The sequence below is a fragment of the Erpetoichthys calabaricus genome, chromosome 2, assembly GCF_900747795.2.
Source record: "Erpetoichthys calabaricus chromosome 2, fErpCal1.3, whole genome shotgun sequence".
Taxonomy (NCBI): domain Eukaryota; kingdom Metazoa; phylum Chordata; class Cladistia; order Polypteriformes; family Polypteridae; genus Erpetoichthys; species Erpetoichthys calabaricus.
Window position 1 is genome coordinate 171,966,829 of NC_041395.2, and position 16,993 is coordinate 171,983,821.

The window sequence follows — 16,993 nt, forward strand, 5'->3', positions numbered from 1 at the left end:
CTGTTGCTGGTATTTTGGCCCATTCCTCCATGTAGATCTCCTCTAGAGCAGTGATGTTTTGGGGCTGTCGCTGGGCAACACGGACTTTCAACTCCCTCCAAAGATTTTCTATGGGGTTGAGATCTGGAGACTGGCTAGGCCACTCCAGGACCTTGAAATGCTTCTTACGAAGCCACTCCTTCGTTACCCGGGCAGTGTGTTTGGGATCATTGTCATGCTGAAAGACCCAGCCACGTTTCATCTTCAGTGCCCTTGCTGATGGAAGGAGGTTTTCACTCAAAATCTGACGATTTCATTCTTTCCTTTCCACGGATCAGTCGTCCTGGTCCCTTTGCAGAAAAACAGCCCCAAAGCATGATGTTTCCACCCTCATGCTTTACAGTAGGTATGGTGTTCTTTGGATGCAACTCAGCATTCTTTCTCCTCCAAACACGACAAGTAGAGTTTTTTTCATCTGACCATATGACATTCTCCCAATCCTCTTCTGGATCATCCAAATGCTCTCTAGCAAACTTCAGATGGACCTGCACATGTACTGGCTTAAGCAGGGGGACACGTCTGGCACTGCAGGATTTGAGTCCCTGGCGGCGTAGTGTGTTACAGATGGTAGCCTTTGTTACTTTGGTCCCAGCTCTCTGCAGGTCATTCACTAGGTCCCCCCGTGTGGTTCTGGGATTTTTGCTCACCGTTCTTGTGATCTCCCACGGGGTGAGATCTTGCGTGGAGCCCCAGATCGAGGGAGATTATCAGTGGTCTTGCATGTCTTCCATTTTCTAATAATTGCTCCCACAGTTGATTTCTTCACACCAAGCTGCTTACCTATTGCAGATTCAGTCTTCCCAGCCTGGTGCAGGTCTACAATTTTGTTTCTGGTGTCCTTTGACAGCTCTTTGGTCTTGGCCATAGTGGAGTTTGGAGTGTGACTGTTTGAGGTTGTGGACAGGTGTCTTTTATATTGATAACGAGTTCAAACAGGTGCCATTAATACAGGTAACGAGTGGAGGACAGAGGAGCCTCTTACAGAAGAAGTTACAGGTCTGTGAGAGCCAGAAATCTTGCTTGTTTGTAGTTGACCAAACACTTATTTACCACCATAATTTGCAAATAAATACTTCAAAAATCAGACAATGTGATTTTCTGGATTTTTTTTCTCATTTTGTCTCTCATAGTTGAGGTATACCTATGATGAAAATTACAGGCCTCTCTCATCTTTTTAAGTGGGAGAACTTGCACAATTGGTGGCTGACTAAATACTTTTTTGCCCCACTGTATAGCCTGTAAATACTTTGTATATGCATTACATTTACACTGGAAACTTTGCTTGTCTTTAGCTGAAAGAAACAAATCTTATTATTTTTCGTCCTTCAAAATGCAAATTAACAATCTAAGAACTTCCTTTGTTGTAGGGTTCAACATTGTGGGTACACCAAAGTTTTGTATGCTTTATGCATTTTTAATTGTAATGAAGGTCCACAGAAGAATCCTTACCTGGCGTAGTATTAAAGAACATAAGATAGTTGGGTATGCTCTATAATGCTGCAGTTCTTACAGCTTTCATTAAGATGACAAGTGTTCTTTGGTCACCCTTGATGTGGTGTGCTTAGATAATTGAATGACTTCATCTGACTGCCAAACCTCCATGTGCATTTCCTCACGCTTTTGTGTAACTGCAAAAGACTTCAGCCTCTAATGAGAAGCATAGGTATTTCAAAAATACATACAAAAATCATGTCACAGTGGTGTTATGGTATCTTGACACTTGTGCTGGCTTTAACACTTTTTTAGAGTAAGCAGACCATCAGTAAAACAACATGTTAGACAAGTGTATTATGCTTGCCGATCAACTCTGCAGGAAACATTCTACAAGGGAAGTGACTCCGTGAAATTGTGGGGTTTCCTTAGTGTGGCAGTACAAGTGTAAGTTATATTTTGTCATCACTTCTCCTAAAAGATTTGACATGGATTAATAACTGAAAGGAATACCACTTAATTTTACTCCATTCTATAAATAATCATCTTCTGTACTATTAGGTTTCATGTCTGGGAGGAGGTTAAAGGCTGATGTATGTGGCTTTGCAAGAAACTTATGCTTTAAAGCAACATCTGAATAACATACAACAACCATTTAAAGGATACTTAAAAACTGAAAACATACAAATCCTTAGACGTCCCAGTACCATGCTTACATGTTATGTGCTATTTGGATGGTAAAAATATTTGATTGTCATATACTTAAATTGCGAACATTTTCAGAAATAAGTCCTTCCTTTGCTTTGTTGTAAACACACAAGTTTTTTACTGAACATGGAGCAATCTTAGAACACAAAGTACAGTTTACATTATGCTTCTCTCCTAAAGTACATATTTAATGAAGTTCTCAAAGGTGCTTAAAGAAAGGTTCAAGCCCACAGGATGTGTGGGAACTTGTATCTCAGTCTTACAGTTAGAAGCTACAGTGTGGGCAGCCAACTCACTAGGCCAAAAGACAAAGCAATAATAAATTATTGTTCTCAGTAATGGACTATTGCCTGTACTGTATAGTAACTTAACATGGATCTTGATTGCCGTCAGACAATAATGAGTTTTAAAGTCACTTCTGATGCAGTGACTTCAAATGTTAAGTGAAATTTCTTCTTTAAGGAATTGAAGGCATATGTAAGTTGATGAAATGTATTTTGGCCTTGATCAATCAATCCATCAGAATGTCTGTCTTTTGTCTTATGTTCCCTGTACAATCCTGCACTGTTTGACTGATCTGGACCAGATTTTGCATAGTTGCACTCTAGGACAAGAGAAACTACTTTGGAGCCCTTTTTTAAAGTTGTTGTTCCATACCCCCTTCCCTACCCCAAGCTCTACAGTTTGTACCTCAGTGGCACCTGCTGGCATTAGAACAAGAGAAATACAGTATCTATCTGAATAGACTGAAGTCAGAGTATTAGACAGAATGGCCAGAGTTTAATATACTTACTGGGGAACACTGCATGCTTCTTTTGTCTGTTGTAACATAAAAAGAAGTATTGTGTGCTTTTTGCAGTTGAGTGTGGGGGTGTTGAGTGAGGATTGATCGAGAATGGGGGTGCATTGCAACACAAAGGAGAATCAAAGGTTGTAGTTTAATTCCTGTCGGCTTTTCTTCATAATTTAAGCACTCTGCATTGTCTACCTTGAACTAAGAGCACGAGCGTCAGATATAACAGCATTTATGGTTATAACCCAGCATAGAGTTACCACAATTCTGAAGTCCAATCAGATCCAAAAAGGAACAAGTTCTCAACTCACAAGACCAGAAATACTGCAAGAGAGGCAGTGTGGATAGCAGATGTGAAGGCTAACAATAACTACAGGGTCACCAGTTAAACACATAAACCTTTGCTTTATTTTCTGAACCCATTCTTCAAATATACCTGGGCAATGCTGGGTACTTCAGCTTGTGGGGAACAGCCCAGACACCAATGGTTCAAGCACCAACACACGTTTATTCATTATTTACAGTGAAAACACAGCACACAACCCAATACTCCCCCAAAGTCCAGACTTTCTTCCACAATGCCTTTCCTCAGGTCCGCCTCCACTCCTCTTCTCCCCAGCTCTGTCTCTCTTCCTCCTGACTCCAGCCATCAAATGGAGGGAGGCGGCCCCTTTTATACCTACCCGGATGTGCTCCAGGTGCCTCCCAATGAGTGCCTGCCAGCACTCCCCGGTGTGGTGGAAGTGGCGACAGTGCACCCGGAAGCCCTGTCCCTGGTCTTCTTCCCCCCAGCACTTCCGGGTGTGGCGGAAGTGCTGAGGGCCAGGGCTCCTCAGGCATTGGGGCGCTCCCTGGCGGTGACCACGGGCCCCTATAGGGTTGAGCTTCTAAGCTCTGTTCCCGTGGTTCCCAAAGCCAACAAGGCGGTCGCCCCCTTGTGGTCTGGAGGAGGCGTAATCCCTCCTCTGCTCCTCCCAGGCGTCCCGGCTGGGTACCACCCCCAGCTGCTTGCCTCAGCTAATAGTAAATAAAAAACAAATATGTTGTTATTCAGTATTATTTGTATATAGATTTGAGACCTGCTGTCATTCTAGACATTTGGTTGCTGTTAGTGGCCCAGTGAGGTATACCTTCAGCCAAATGAAATTTTCTTTAGGTAGTTAGCAATAATGATACTTCATTATTTTTCTAATTTTATATATGTATTTATATTAAAATAGTATCACATAAAAATTAATCTAAAAAGACTTGAATTAACAATTGAGAATGTTTCACCAGATGAATGGTCACGACCGATCTTTGGATTGTCATCTAATTACAAGGGTATGACGAGAGAAGAAAGGCAACAGAGGGATTTGGACCAGCAGGTTGCACCTCGTCAGCGACTTAGGTATGTGTCTGATGCTTAAGTTTCAGTGTAGTATTCATGAGTAGATTAAGGAAGCATTTACTGTATGCCTGAACATTGTCAGCAAATATTTACTCTCTACTTTCATTAGTGGCATTTATCATGTAACATTTTGATATACAGGAACATGGCTGTGTGAAACTTAAACTTTTGCCAGGTGCCGGTATGGATTTTTCTCAAATGGCTCTTATTGTTCTCCTAAATACTAGAAGTGTGTCTGTTAGCTTAACTGGAACTCTAAATTGACCAAGCATGAAACAATATGAGTGTGTCAGTGAATGCAAGCTGAGATGCAGTAATACTTCAGAGGTTATTCCTAGAATTGAACTCAATGCTGCCTGGCTGCACTCTAGCCTGCTATTACCCAGCAATGTGACCCTGAACTGGATAAGTGAGTTATGAAAAAAATACATTGATTTTTACAACATTCATGCAAATGCCTGATAAATATCATAGATCTGTGTGATAGATAAGAAAGTACCATGTTTACCACTGATCAGGGCTGTAAAGTTGGTTGAAAAAGCAGCTGCGCATATGCACCTGACTTTAGACTTATAAAACAAAGGTGAAATATTCAGTTCAAAAATATTAGTTGCTGCTGCTTTGGGCTTTCCGTATCAGAGTGCCTAAATTGATACAGATGTAGCTCACCATATCTCACGCCTTGTGATAGTTGATAGTCTGCTCAGATGTAACATGTAGAACTGCAATCTATCATACTTTTAAACTGCATTGACTCAGTTGGAATTTCAAAGGATGGGTGTCCAGGGCAAATAATTTTGCCACCTGAACTGGTGTGTAGCCTAGTCCATTGCACTAGTTGTTAGATGTTTTCAAAAATAGTTTCATCAATATTGTAGTCTAAAAGGGCCGCCAACTCCACGTACTTATGATCGAACTTTACAAGCTTTCTTTATAGAGAGTCATAGGTTTTTTTTTTTTTTGTTTTTTTTTTTTTACTTTATATGAAAGCAAGATGGAGAGCTTCAGGTAGCTAAGAATCGGTTTTCATTTTGGACCCTAGTAATTGTTTCTGTTTTTTTCCCCTCTGTCTCTCTTCCTGTGTCTGTGCAGTTCTGGAGGTCAAACGCCCCGACGAGATTTGGAGAAGGTGCTGACAGGAGAAGAGAAGTAAGTATAAGCATTCTATTTTCAAAAGTTAATTAAAATTGAAAGAAAAACAACAGATAATTCAAAGCTCTTAAAGATGGATAATTCCATGGATCTAGACATCAAGAAGACCAGTTTTTCCTCATGTTTGCAATCCTGGGAAAACATTAATTTCAGACGGCTCCCATTTGAGCTAACAGCCTCCCCATGTGCCTTCTACTAACTCAATTATTATGAATTTTGCAAGAGATAGCATCAAACACCAAACATATACCGCTTTGCCAGAAGTGACAATTAGAAAAGATGAGAGGTCTGCATTGCACACCCCACTGAGATCTGTAAGAAGGGTTTTGAAACCAGAGATCAAGCCAATACACACAAACCATTTGACACTACATGTGGCAAACATGTAAGGAAAAGGTTGTTTAACACTAGAATCCCTGAAGCCTATGAAAATTTTGTAACGCCAGGCCACACAATTCCCGTCCACCTCCTCTTCAGTGTCTTTGTTTGCAAATGTGTCAATCACCTCAAGAAGCCTGCTATCCCACCCCCCACAGTGGCAGCTGCAGTCAAGTCAGATGCAAAATTCTCTCTTTTCTGGGAGTTAAGTGTCTGGAGGTGTATAGAGTAAATAATATTTTGTTAGTGTTCCGTGTCTTCAACGATCTATGTAAACGTAGGATGACCGGAAATGCAAGGTTAGAAATATTGAACACTTAACTAAAACAGAAACTTTTTTCATGTTATAGTAATAATGACAAAATGCTGACATGAAGTGTATAATGTGTGAAGACTAAAGTCCAAATATCAAATAGACACTTTCACAAAATGTATAACAAAACAAGCGCACTTTTAGTCAAGAATATAACCGAAGAAAATGTAATTATTCAATTTACATTTTGCTGTCAATTTTTAAAAACCCAAGCCCAAATATCAATCGACACAAAGTAAACATATTAGCTTGGCTGGTGCAGAGGTAAGAGCTGCTGCCTCATAATCAACAGGTTACAGGTTCGAGCCTGGGTCCTCCTCTCATTTACCATTTTGAGTAGTGAGCTGCAGTTATTAACACTAGAATCCTTGAAGCCTATGAAAAAAGTTGTAATTCTGGGCCACTTTAAATTCCCTCGTACCTCTTCATCAACGTTTTTGTTTTGCAAATGTGTCAATCAGCACAAGCAGCCTGCTATCCCATCCCCCACCAACTCAGCTGAAGTCAGTCGCAAAATTCTCCCAACTCAAGTCTGTTAATCTAGGTGTGAGGTGCCTTGAATTGTATAGGGAAAGTAATACATCATTATTTGAAATACATACATTTGTACAACGATCTAGATAAATGTTGGATGACATGAAACGTGAGGCAAGAAATGTTGAACACATAACTAAAACAGAAACCTTTTTTCATGTTATACTAATAATGACAAAATACTTATGTGAAGTGTTTAATGTGTGAAGACTGAAGTCCAAATATCACATAAACACTTTCACAAAAGGTATAATAAAACAAGTGCGCTTTTATTCAAGAATACCACCGAAGAAAAATAAATCATTCAATTTTCAAATTGTTATCAGTGAGTAAAAACCCAAGCCCAAATATCAATTGATAGAATTTCGACATGTCTGCTTGGCTGGCGCAGAGGTAACAGCTGCTACCTTTTAATCAAGAAGTTGCAAGGTCGAGCCTGGGCTCTCCTCGTTTTGAGTAGTGAGCTGCTATTATTATTATTACTATAATATAATTAAAAACATATTTTTGATTTGAGTAAGTAACACCCGATGTATATTTTTGCTACTTGTAAAAGATATCACTGAAGGGATATAAGCAGACACACAAATGCTGGTGAATCATGTCTTCTTGGTATCTTCTTGTCAGTTGAATTTGTTAAATTTAGCTTCATTTTTAATTAAAAGCACACTTGTTTCATTATACCTTGGTGAAAGTGTTTATTTTATATTCCAGTAGCCACCTGAATGACATCAAATCTGTCTCTGCCTCTTTCGTGCATGCACACACACATCCACGCATGAAAACGTTGTTATTTGAAAACAGTATTGCCATTTGAACTTTTTTGCTGTCCCCTGATCTTGCCCAATCTCCATGTTGCGGTGCATGGTACTGAGAATGCAGACAGACTTCTTCTTTTTGAGCGCATACCCTGTCAGCATGGTACTGCCAGATCTAAACAGTAGCGTGGAGAATTGCACTGCATGTAAAACAGTACTCAGTAAATTATACTGATGAATTGATTGAATTTTACATACATAGTAAATTTGTTCCTAATGTATGCCTGTGCTGTATCATATACGTCAGGATCATTAAATTTTACATCTCATATTGCAACATGTATACGTTAAACTAGGTGAAAGGCCACTGTCATGGTTTTTTTTTTCTACCCTCTTGGAAATGTTTGCATCATGAAGATGACATTTTCACATGGGCTTTTGATTTAGGCTAACAATTACAGTGATTTATGATAGAAAGACTTTTAACATACAGATGCTTTCCTCATGCCATTTCTTTTGTATGTTTGGTGGTGCATGTCCTTAACAAGGCTGTGTGTGATATGTATGGAGTCCATTTTATGGAGGGGTCTTGATTTATAGTTCAGAGAATGGTGTTCTCCAGTGAAATCACTAATTTGTTTGTGCGTAATCAGCACAGTATTTTGTCTCTTCCATAATAAAAGCATGGGACTGGATTTCAACTAAAAAAGCCTGGTGTTTGCCTTTTTTAGTCCTGACATGGCTGCTGACTGTTCTAGTCTAGTCTGCATTAGAAATGGACAGGACATCAATAACAATCCACTATAAACTGATATTCAGGCATTAACCCATTTAATTAAGTTCATAGCCAATGTAAATTGCAGCCTTTCCTTGAGCTACTTGGGCATGAGACAGGATATAACATTGGACAGAGTGCCAGTCCATTGCAATGCATACTCCCAGGAGAGTTTGTAATCACCATTTACTCAAGACTGCATGTCTTATGAAAATCGGAGAATGTGCAACTACACATCTACAATAAATGAGTGGCAGGCATGAGACAAAAGTGCTATGATGCTACCTTATACAGTGTAATTTTGTTGGGAAATACCTGGTTGAATTTACTGGGATACCTTTGACCTGGAAATGTATCTTAACATCCTAGAGTGTCATGCCGGTATGAAAGGGTCTGTTGTTTCATACTGAGAAAGCATATTTGTTGCATTTTAACTATTCTTTAATCTTAAGTATTTTAACTCCAGTATTACCATATGAGGAAGAGAGCAGTAGAAGCATTAAACCACATTAATGTTTTAAAAGGTTAGTGCTCCAAAAGGGCATTTCTTGTGTTTCCCTCTGTACTGCTGCGTTTTTTCATTGGACACTCTGGTTTAAGGGGCGGAACAGTGAATATAACACTGCTGTCCTGGGTTCAAATCTTCCACCTATTCGTTGTCTGTATAGTGTAGTAGTTTTCTTCCCACATTCCTAAAGTAATACATGTTGGGTGTAATTGGTGATTCCAAACTAGCAAATTTTGAGCAGAAGTGTATCTCAGACATTCCTTTGCTGATACCAGCTCTGTAAAACTGATATTGAAATGCACTGATTGATCTTAACTCTTATCTGAAGTTATTTGGAAATTATTTCACCTTTCTAATTCTGTTCCTTTTTAGAGCACTGCGACCTGGAGACCCTGGATTTTGTGCCCGGGCACGAGTGCCCATGCCCTCCAACAAAGACTATGTCGTACGGCCTAAATGGAATGTAGATGGAGAAACTAACAGAGTGAGTTTATAAGTATAAGTTGTTAAGCTGTGGCTGGACTTTGTGATTTCTGATTAACTTTCAGAGATTGCTTTTTCTCAACAAATTTTTTTTAACTTTCAGAGATTGTTTCATCTCGTCAATTCACTTTTTATAAATAAGGTTTTGGTATCCCCAGTTTCCCAAATACTTTCGTTCAGTGTACTCTGACTTTACAGTTACTGACTAGCAGTTGATTATGCTTTTGATCGTTTAATTCTTTTTGATTTTTGTGTGGGAGTGCAGGGATTATCCTTATTTATTTATATGTAATTAAAATTGCCATTTCTAGCTCATATAAAGATAAAATGGCCTTAGTATCTGAATATGATCAAACATACCACCATGTTGCTGCAAAAGTATTTCCTGTTAGTGGCTCCATTTCTGGATATCCTTTTTTGCATGCTACCAGATTTGCAAAACAGAAACAGCCTTACATAAAGTTACCCAACAGTTGGCTTGATGGCTTTGCATTGTCTTTTAGGTTTATTACAATTATAATCAAAACTACTCTAGGTGCTGCTGCTAGTTTGTAATATAAAGACATAGACTGATTTCCTTCTCTGTCATCTAAATTCTGTATGTTGATTCTTTTATCCCTATAGCTTCAATTGGTTAAGATGCTTATTTCAGAAAATGATTACTACAGAGTAAATAGTAGTAATATTTTCAGTGAATAAAATTGTATGTAAACTCTTCAGTAAATAGCAAAGTATCAAACTCAAAGCAGCCTGTATTGTAAAATGAAACAGTAGTATAGAGTTTCATGTCATCTAACTTCTTGATTTGGGTTTGGAATGGTATTTAATAGACACGGTATTCAAAGAAAGCCATCAGCCGCTTGGAAAAGCACAAGAGGCGCATTGCAGAAGAGAGGAAACTGCGGAGGTTGCAGGGTGCTGTAAAAATCAGCGTGGAGGGCAACAGGATGCCTCTGTAGTAGAAGGAGGCCTGTACCTTCTGAACACATCTCAGAAGAGTTTGTAAGTGGTTCCTGCTTGTACATGTCTACAGGGCTGTTATTCAGGAACTAGTGCCACCTAACTGATGTTTGCTTGCAACATATGCAACTACTAGCACACATCTGCACTTGGGAAGTGCTAAGAAACTTTTAAAATTACAGAGAATGCATGAAAAGCTTTCTGAAAGTCTTCCTGAACAGGACAGACCTTTGAAAATGTTTTATATCAGTTGCTTTGAAGAAACCCAAATGCAGTATCTGTGTTCTTTTTACTGCCATATTCTGACAAATGTGGCATGGGTTGCACAAATGTTTGAGTGTTCCTGCATGTGTTCAGTAATAGTAGTAAAATAACCACTAAAACTCAAGCATGTTGTGACTATTTAAAAAATGGAAATCAGTAAACAGAATGTGCTACTGTATTGTACATATTTTGTATGGAAATGTAAACAAAGGCAAGCCAAAGACATGGTTTAGTTAGAGAGAGGTATAATATTTGACATCCAAAATGAAGTTCTCTTCCTCCAGCAGCAGCATTAGCATTGTAGAAAATGTGGATGCCTGAGGGTGTGGTCAGAGAACTTTTGGAAGCCCATAGCAAGATTTACAGGGTGAATAATGGTTAGGTCTTGACCCTACTAATCCAGGTGTGAGGACTGTCTTTAGGTTTTGGGGGGGCGGATGTTAAACTCAGATCCTGGAGGACCTCAGTGGCTGCAGGTTTAACTCTAACCCTAATTGGTACCCAGTTATTACTGCTAATGAAACATGCTTCTTTTTCCTTAATTTTAAATAACTTTTTTCTTAACTAGCAGCCAAAAAATGAGATTAAAAATGAGCCAACACATAACTAGCTACCCCTATCCAATTTGCACACACGTGCCCATCCTAAAATCTGTTTCAGTTGAATATTAGAAAAGAAAGAATGGAGAACATCTGAGAAATATGGTATGTGTGGAGTCTTCACGGTTTCATACTGAAGACACTTGAGTGTTCTTTTTAACAATGTACTCCTGTTTTCCTCCCAGAAACCAAAAATATGTGCCAAGGTAAATGGTGACTCTAAATTGGCTCCATACAAGTGAGAGAATGTCTCTTGTCTGTGCCCTGTGGTGGGCTGGTCTCTGCCTTCTGCACTATGCTGCCAGTATAGGCTGTGCACTCTGTGACTCTGAATGGGGTTAGGCAGGCTTGAAGATGGATGGATGTAATATATAATGTTTAAAAAAAAAATGAGCATAAGTATCTCAGATATAAAATACATATGTTGACAGGTAAATTCAACATATTGTGTGAGTAGTTGTACTCGCAGTCCCAGGTGTATCCTGGTATCCTTTCTAGGACAGGTTTCTATCTTGCATTATTTCCTTCTGTATCAAGTACAGTATTGACAGCTTCGACATTGATATACATGTTTACAAAAAGAAAAACTGGTTTGGTGTGCATGATGTTTAATGGTTATTTTGATAGGCCAAGTAATTGGTTCAAAATTTTGGCTTTGCATTTTTGACAGATTTATATATTTGACCCATTTTTTGGCTCAATGTCATTGTTAGTCTGTGTGGACATTAATGTGATAGGTGCAGTTTATGAAAAGGCTAGTCATGTTTGCTGCTACAAGCCTAAAACACTCTTTGAATTTATGCAAAATAGGTTAATGACAACTTCCTTTTTTAGTCAGTACTGTTTGTATTGTACAGTATCTGTAATATAGAGCTGAAATCAGAAATTTACATACACTTTGGGTGAATTCTTTAAAACTCACTTTATAACCCCACCACAGATTTTATACAAACAAACTAAATTTGTTCAACCGTTTAAGTCATCTACTTTGTTCAGGGCAAAAGTAATTTTTTCTAAAAATGTTCTCAGATTATTTCACTTTTTATTAACTATCACAATTTCGGTGGGTCACAAGTTTATATACCCTTTGTTAACTATGCCTTTGAAGAGCTTGGAAAGTTGCAGAAAATTATGTCAATCCTTTAGGCAATTAGACAATTAGCTTTTGATTGCCAATTAACCTAACTGGAGTCAACATGTGAATGGTTAAGGCCTGTCATCAGTCTTATGCCCCTTTGCTTGACATAATGGGAAAAAAAAAAAATCAGCCAAGACCTCCGAAAAAATTGTGGACCTCCACAAATCTGGTTCATTCTTGGGAACAATTTCCAAACTCCTGAAGGTTCCACATTCATGTGTACAAACAATAATGCTCAAGTATAAACATCATGTGACCAGACAGCCGTCATACCACTCGGGAATGAGACACATTCTGTCTCCTAGAGAAGAATGTACTTTGGCAGAAAAAGTGCAAATCAGTCCCAGAACAACAGCAAAGGACCTTTGACGATGCTGGAGGAAGAAGGTAGACAAGCATCTGTATCCACAGTAAGACAAGCCCTATATCAACATAACCTGAAAGGCTGCTCAGCAAGAAGGAAGTCAAAGCTCCAAAGCCACCATAAAAAAGCCAGACTTTAGTTTGCAGTGGCACATGGGGACTAAGATATTACCGTCTGAAGAAATGTCCTTTGGTATGATGAATCCAAGATTAAACTGTTTGGCAATATTGACCATCATTATGTTAGGAGGAAAAGGAGTGCGGCTTGTAAGCCGAAGAACACCATCCCAACTGTCATAGATATACTGCAGTAACACCTCAACAGCTCAGCAAGGAAGTTGAAGCTGAGTTGCAAATGGGTCTTCCAATTGTACAATGAACCCAAGCATACCTCTATATTTGTGGCAAAATGGCTTTAGGGCAACAAGGTCAAGGTATTGGAGTGGCCATCACAAAGCCCTGCCCTTAATCCGATTGAAAATTTGTGGGCAGAACTGAAAAGCTTGTGCGAACAAGGAGGCCCATGAACCTGTCCCTGTTACACCAGTTTTTGTCTAGAGGAATAACACCATCCCATAATATTAGTTAACGATTAACACATTTGTATATGTATTGTAAGCATACAATACAACTGATAATATGTTGCGCTTATTTATCTGGTGTACTGACATTTTTGCGCGTTTAACGGCTGAAATCTAACGTGGTTTGTGCCCTTCAGAATGAAAAGAGTTTGCATTTACCTTTTTAATAAAAGGCGAGCTTTTAAGCCTGAGAAATCACCCCGTAAATGCACACGTTTAATTGCACATGTGTTAATATGTATTCTTACACAGTATTAAAAGACACTCAACAAGTACATAGTATTAAAAGACAGTCAACAATTAACGTCATTTACCTTCGTTCCTGTCTCCTCTATTAGAGTATATGGACAAAAAACAGGTTCCAGTTATGACCATTACGCGTAGAATTTCAAAATAAAACCTGCCTAACTTTTGTAAGTAAGCTGTAAGGAATGAGCCTGCCAAATTTCAGACTTCTACCTACACGGGAAGTTGGAGAATTAGTGATGAGTCAGTGAGTCAGTGAGGGCTTTGCCTTTTATTAGTATAGATCATCATGATTTAGTAGACTTCAGACTGGGGACTGTTTTGAAATAAGTGTTACAAGACAGGGTATCCGAAATTAACCATTTTAAGTGAAGAGTTCTAAAGCAAACAGAATAACACAAGACCAGTTATTTCAAAATCACTGTTAATTAAACCGATATTCTCAGAACAAGAGAATCTTCAAATACTTCTTAAAAACCTTGGGGGAGAAACAGTTCAGATGGAGGTGAGCAGCTCATTTCACATTTAGGAAATACTCATTAAAAGAGTCTGGATTGAGATTGGGTGCCATGTAAAGGTGGCTTCACCAGACACTTTTTACTAGCCAACCTGAGTAGGCAAGAAGGAGAGTAGAACCAATTGAGTTCCTCTGTATACCTTGGTGCCTGACCCATTGACTATTCTGTTTGGGAAGCATCAGAGATTTGAATGTAAAGCCTGCTGCTACAGGGAGCCAATGTAGTCACCTGAAAAGGGACCTGACATGCGCCTGTCTCGGCTGGTTGAACACAAGATGTGCCACTTCTTTTGAACCCTCTATAACGTCGTAGTTACAGATGCGGGTACCCCTGCTGGTTAAGAGTTGTAGTAGTCCAGACTTGAAAGCCACTGCTTAAACCAGACGTTATGCTGTATAATCCATCAGATATTACCTGATCTTGCAGATGTTATACAGAGTGAATCTGCATGAATGAGAGACGGCTGCAATGGGGACGTAAAGGATAATTGGTCATCAAAGGTTGTATTAGAACTTGGTAGGTGTTAATGATAATGAGCCACGCACTCCAGAGATGACTATAAATCCTAACTCATCCACTCGATGATACCTCTCCTGTCCTATACCTTATTTAACCCTTATCAAGTGAGCATTGGTACCAGTTTTCTTATTTTTAAATTGTACCGTAGAGCAAAGAAGTGCCTGCCAATGAGAATGCACAGAGCATTCCCTCCCCTTGTTAATACTTAATTCTGATACAGGACACTGATCTGTGCCCAACCCCTGAAAAATGTAGGTGAGGTCATTAGGAAATTTTTTAATTTCTCAGTTTTACAGTATTTGTGGCTAATGTACAACACTGTGCAGGAAAAAAGAAATGTAAGTGCTGCCCTCTGAGAGCCTTACTACAGCTCCCATCAGGCTACAGTAACTGATAAATCTTCTTAGAGACTCGGATATACAGTATTACTACAATCCAGCCTTTTTGCTTAATCCAGTTGATTGCTGGGGTCCAGAGGTTATCTGTGTAACATCAGGGATGATGCAGCAACCAAGCCTACATGGGGTTTCTAATCCATCACAGCTCACAGTCACTGACATATACAGTTCATGGGTGGTTAACCTAATACACATGTCCTTGTGGCGCTAAAGGAAAACCAGAATATACAGGAGAGAAATCCCATGCAGACACAGGTGCAATATGTACATCTCACCCAGTATTGTGTGGTTCTGTAAACCATCCATCCATTTTCCAACCCGCTGAATCCGAATATGGTCACGGGGTCTGCTGTAGCCAATCCCAGCCAACACAGGGCACAAGGCAGGAACCAATCCTGGGCAGGGCGCCAACCCACCGCAGGACACACACCCACACACCAAGCACACACTAGGGACAATTTAGAATCGCCAATCCACCTCACCGGAATGTCTTTGGACTGTGGGAAGAAACCGGAGCACCCGGAGAAAACCCATGCAGGCACGGGGAGAACATGCAAACTCCATGCAGGGAGGACCCAAGAAGTGAACCCAGGTCTCCTTACTGCGAGGCAGCAGCTCTACCACTTCACCACCCTCTGTGTTTTATTAGTCTTCCCCTTACCATGGAAATGTAATTAAACTCAAGCCTTTCCATTACACATGTCAAAAGAATGAATACATTTTGGAAATGTTTTTGGCATTTTCATGACTATCAATGGAAATAAATTAAGTATTGCTTCGGACTGTTGCAGCAAAGCTGTTTGTAACTGTCCAAGTTCATCTTTGGATACCTTCTGGGTCATGTAGTGATGTTGCACATGTGCTTGATGTGCTTTTTCTTCTATTTTTGTCACTCTAATGTTTTGTGTTTTGTATTTTTTTTAAGGCACCAACCAAGAAGGGTTTATCCCGGGTTGACAAACAAATGCGCCGATTTGCTGACATCAAGAGGCTGACCAAGCCTGCACATGCTGTGAAGATCAGTGTAGAGGGAAACCGGATGCCTTTGTGATTTTTGTTCTCAGACCAACACTCCACCTCAAATTCACCCACAACCCTACCTCTCTCCCTTCCTCTCTCCCTCCTTCCCTCTCTCCCTGCCCCCTTCCTACTGAAATTTTTATTAATTGTTATGTTTTTTTGTCATCTCTATTGTTTAGTCCCATGGCTCAGCCCTGGTGGTAAGGGGTTATCTACATAAGTGTCTGGGTATCTTAAAGACTGTAATAATGTAAGAGGGCTCTTCATGTTTCCTTCAATTTCTGATGCAGGCTTATAGGGTTTCCTCAGTGGGAAGGAACACAATTCATCAGCAAAGTGCTTAAAATGGAGTTTCTTGTACAGAAAGAGAGCCACAGTTTTATTTCTCTGTAATGTTATTGCAATTGTTTATGAATAAAATGTCATAACGTTATTGATTTTTCTACTTCAGCCTTTCAGAGTCTGTTGTTCTGGTAAATTACAATTGTTTAGTACAGGGTCTTGGCTTATCCTGCAGGTTTTTGTAAGCCACAAATGTTTTCTTTAATGTTTTTTTAATTGAATCTGTAACTGTAAATAATTTATTAATAAAACTAAATTGAATTACACCCCAAACAGATTTTAGCATATATAGAGGATAGCCATAATTAATAAAAATAACCCAATTGGCTTTACAGTATTTATGAAAGTAAACAATGTTAATATTATTACCTACAATAATCTTATGTAATGCAAGTTTCTTTTGGTACTTGTATCATTTATCCCCTCAGGAGTTTTGAAAAATCCCAAAGTGTCAACTTGCCAGTCTGGAATGATTATGAATAATGATAAAAAACCCTAAAGCTATGTTGTACAGCCATTCAGCCTGTAATCATGGTGGTTGGCTGTGTTTATTTCCCACTACTGGTGGTACCACGTGCTTGAAGCATGAAGTGAGTGGCAACAAGTTTAAAGCATACAGATTGGGTGAGGAGTGAAATTTCTGATGATGGATTACCCATGATGCAATATGACCACAGTTTTAGTGTAAATTCAGTTACCTTGTGGGTATGCTGCAGTCACTCTCGTTCAGCAGTGGATGATCACAGGATTATATCTGCTTTTTGTAGAGACCTCATGGGCCAA

At 39.3% G+C, this 16,993-nt stretch overlaps 1 protein-coding gene across 1 annotated transcript in view; it reads left to right on the forward strand.

Moving 5' to 3' along the window:
* LOC114646549 (protein IWS1 homolog) overlaps positions 1-16,710 on the forward strand; it is a 69,423-nt gene extending 52,713 nt beyond the window's left edge. Inside the window, 4 exon segments of the mRNA XM_051922567.1 lie at positions 4,250-4,361; positions 5,454-5,510; positions 9,152-9,263; positions 15,774-16,710. Coding sequence (XP_051778527.1) covers positions 4,250-4,361; positions 5,454-5,510; positions 9,152-9,263; positions 15,774-15,899 — 407 coding nt within the window. The 3' untranslated portion in view covers positions 15,900-16,710.
* Positions 16,711-16,993: the final 283 nt, after the last annotated feature.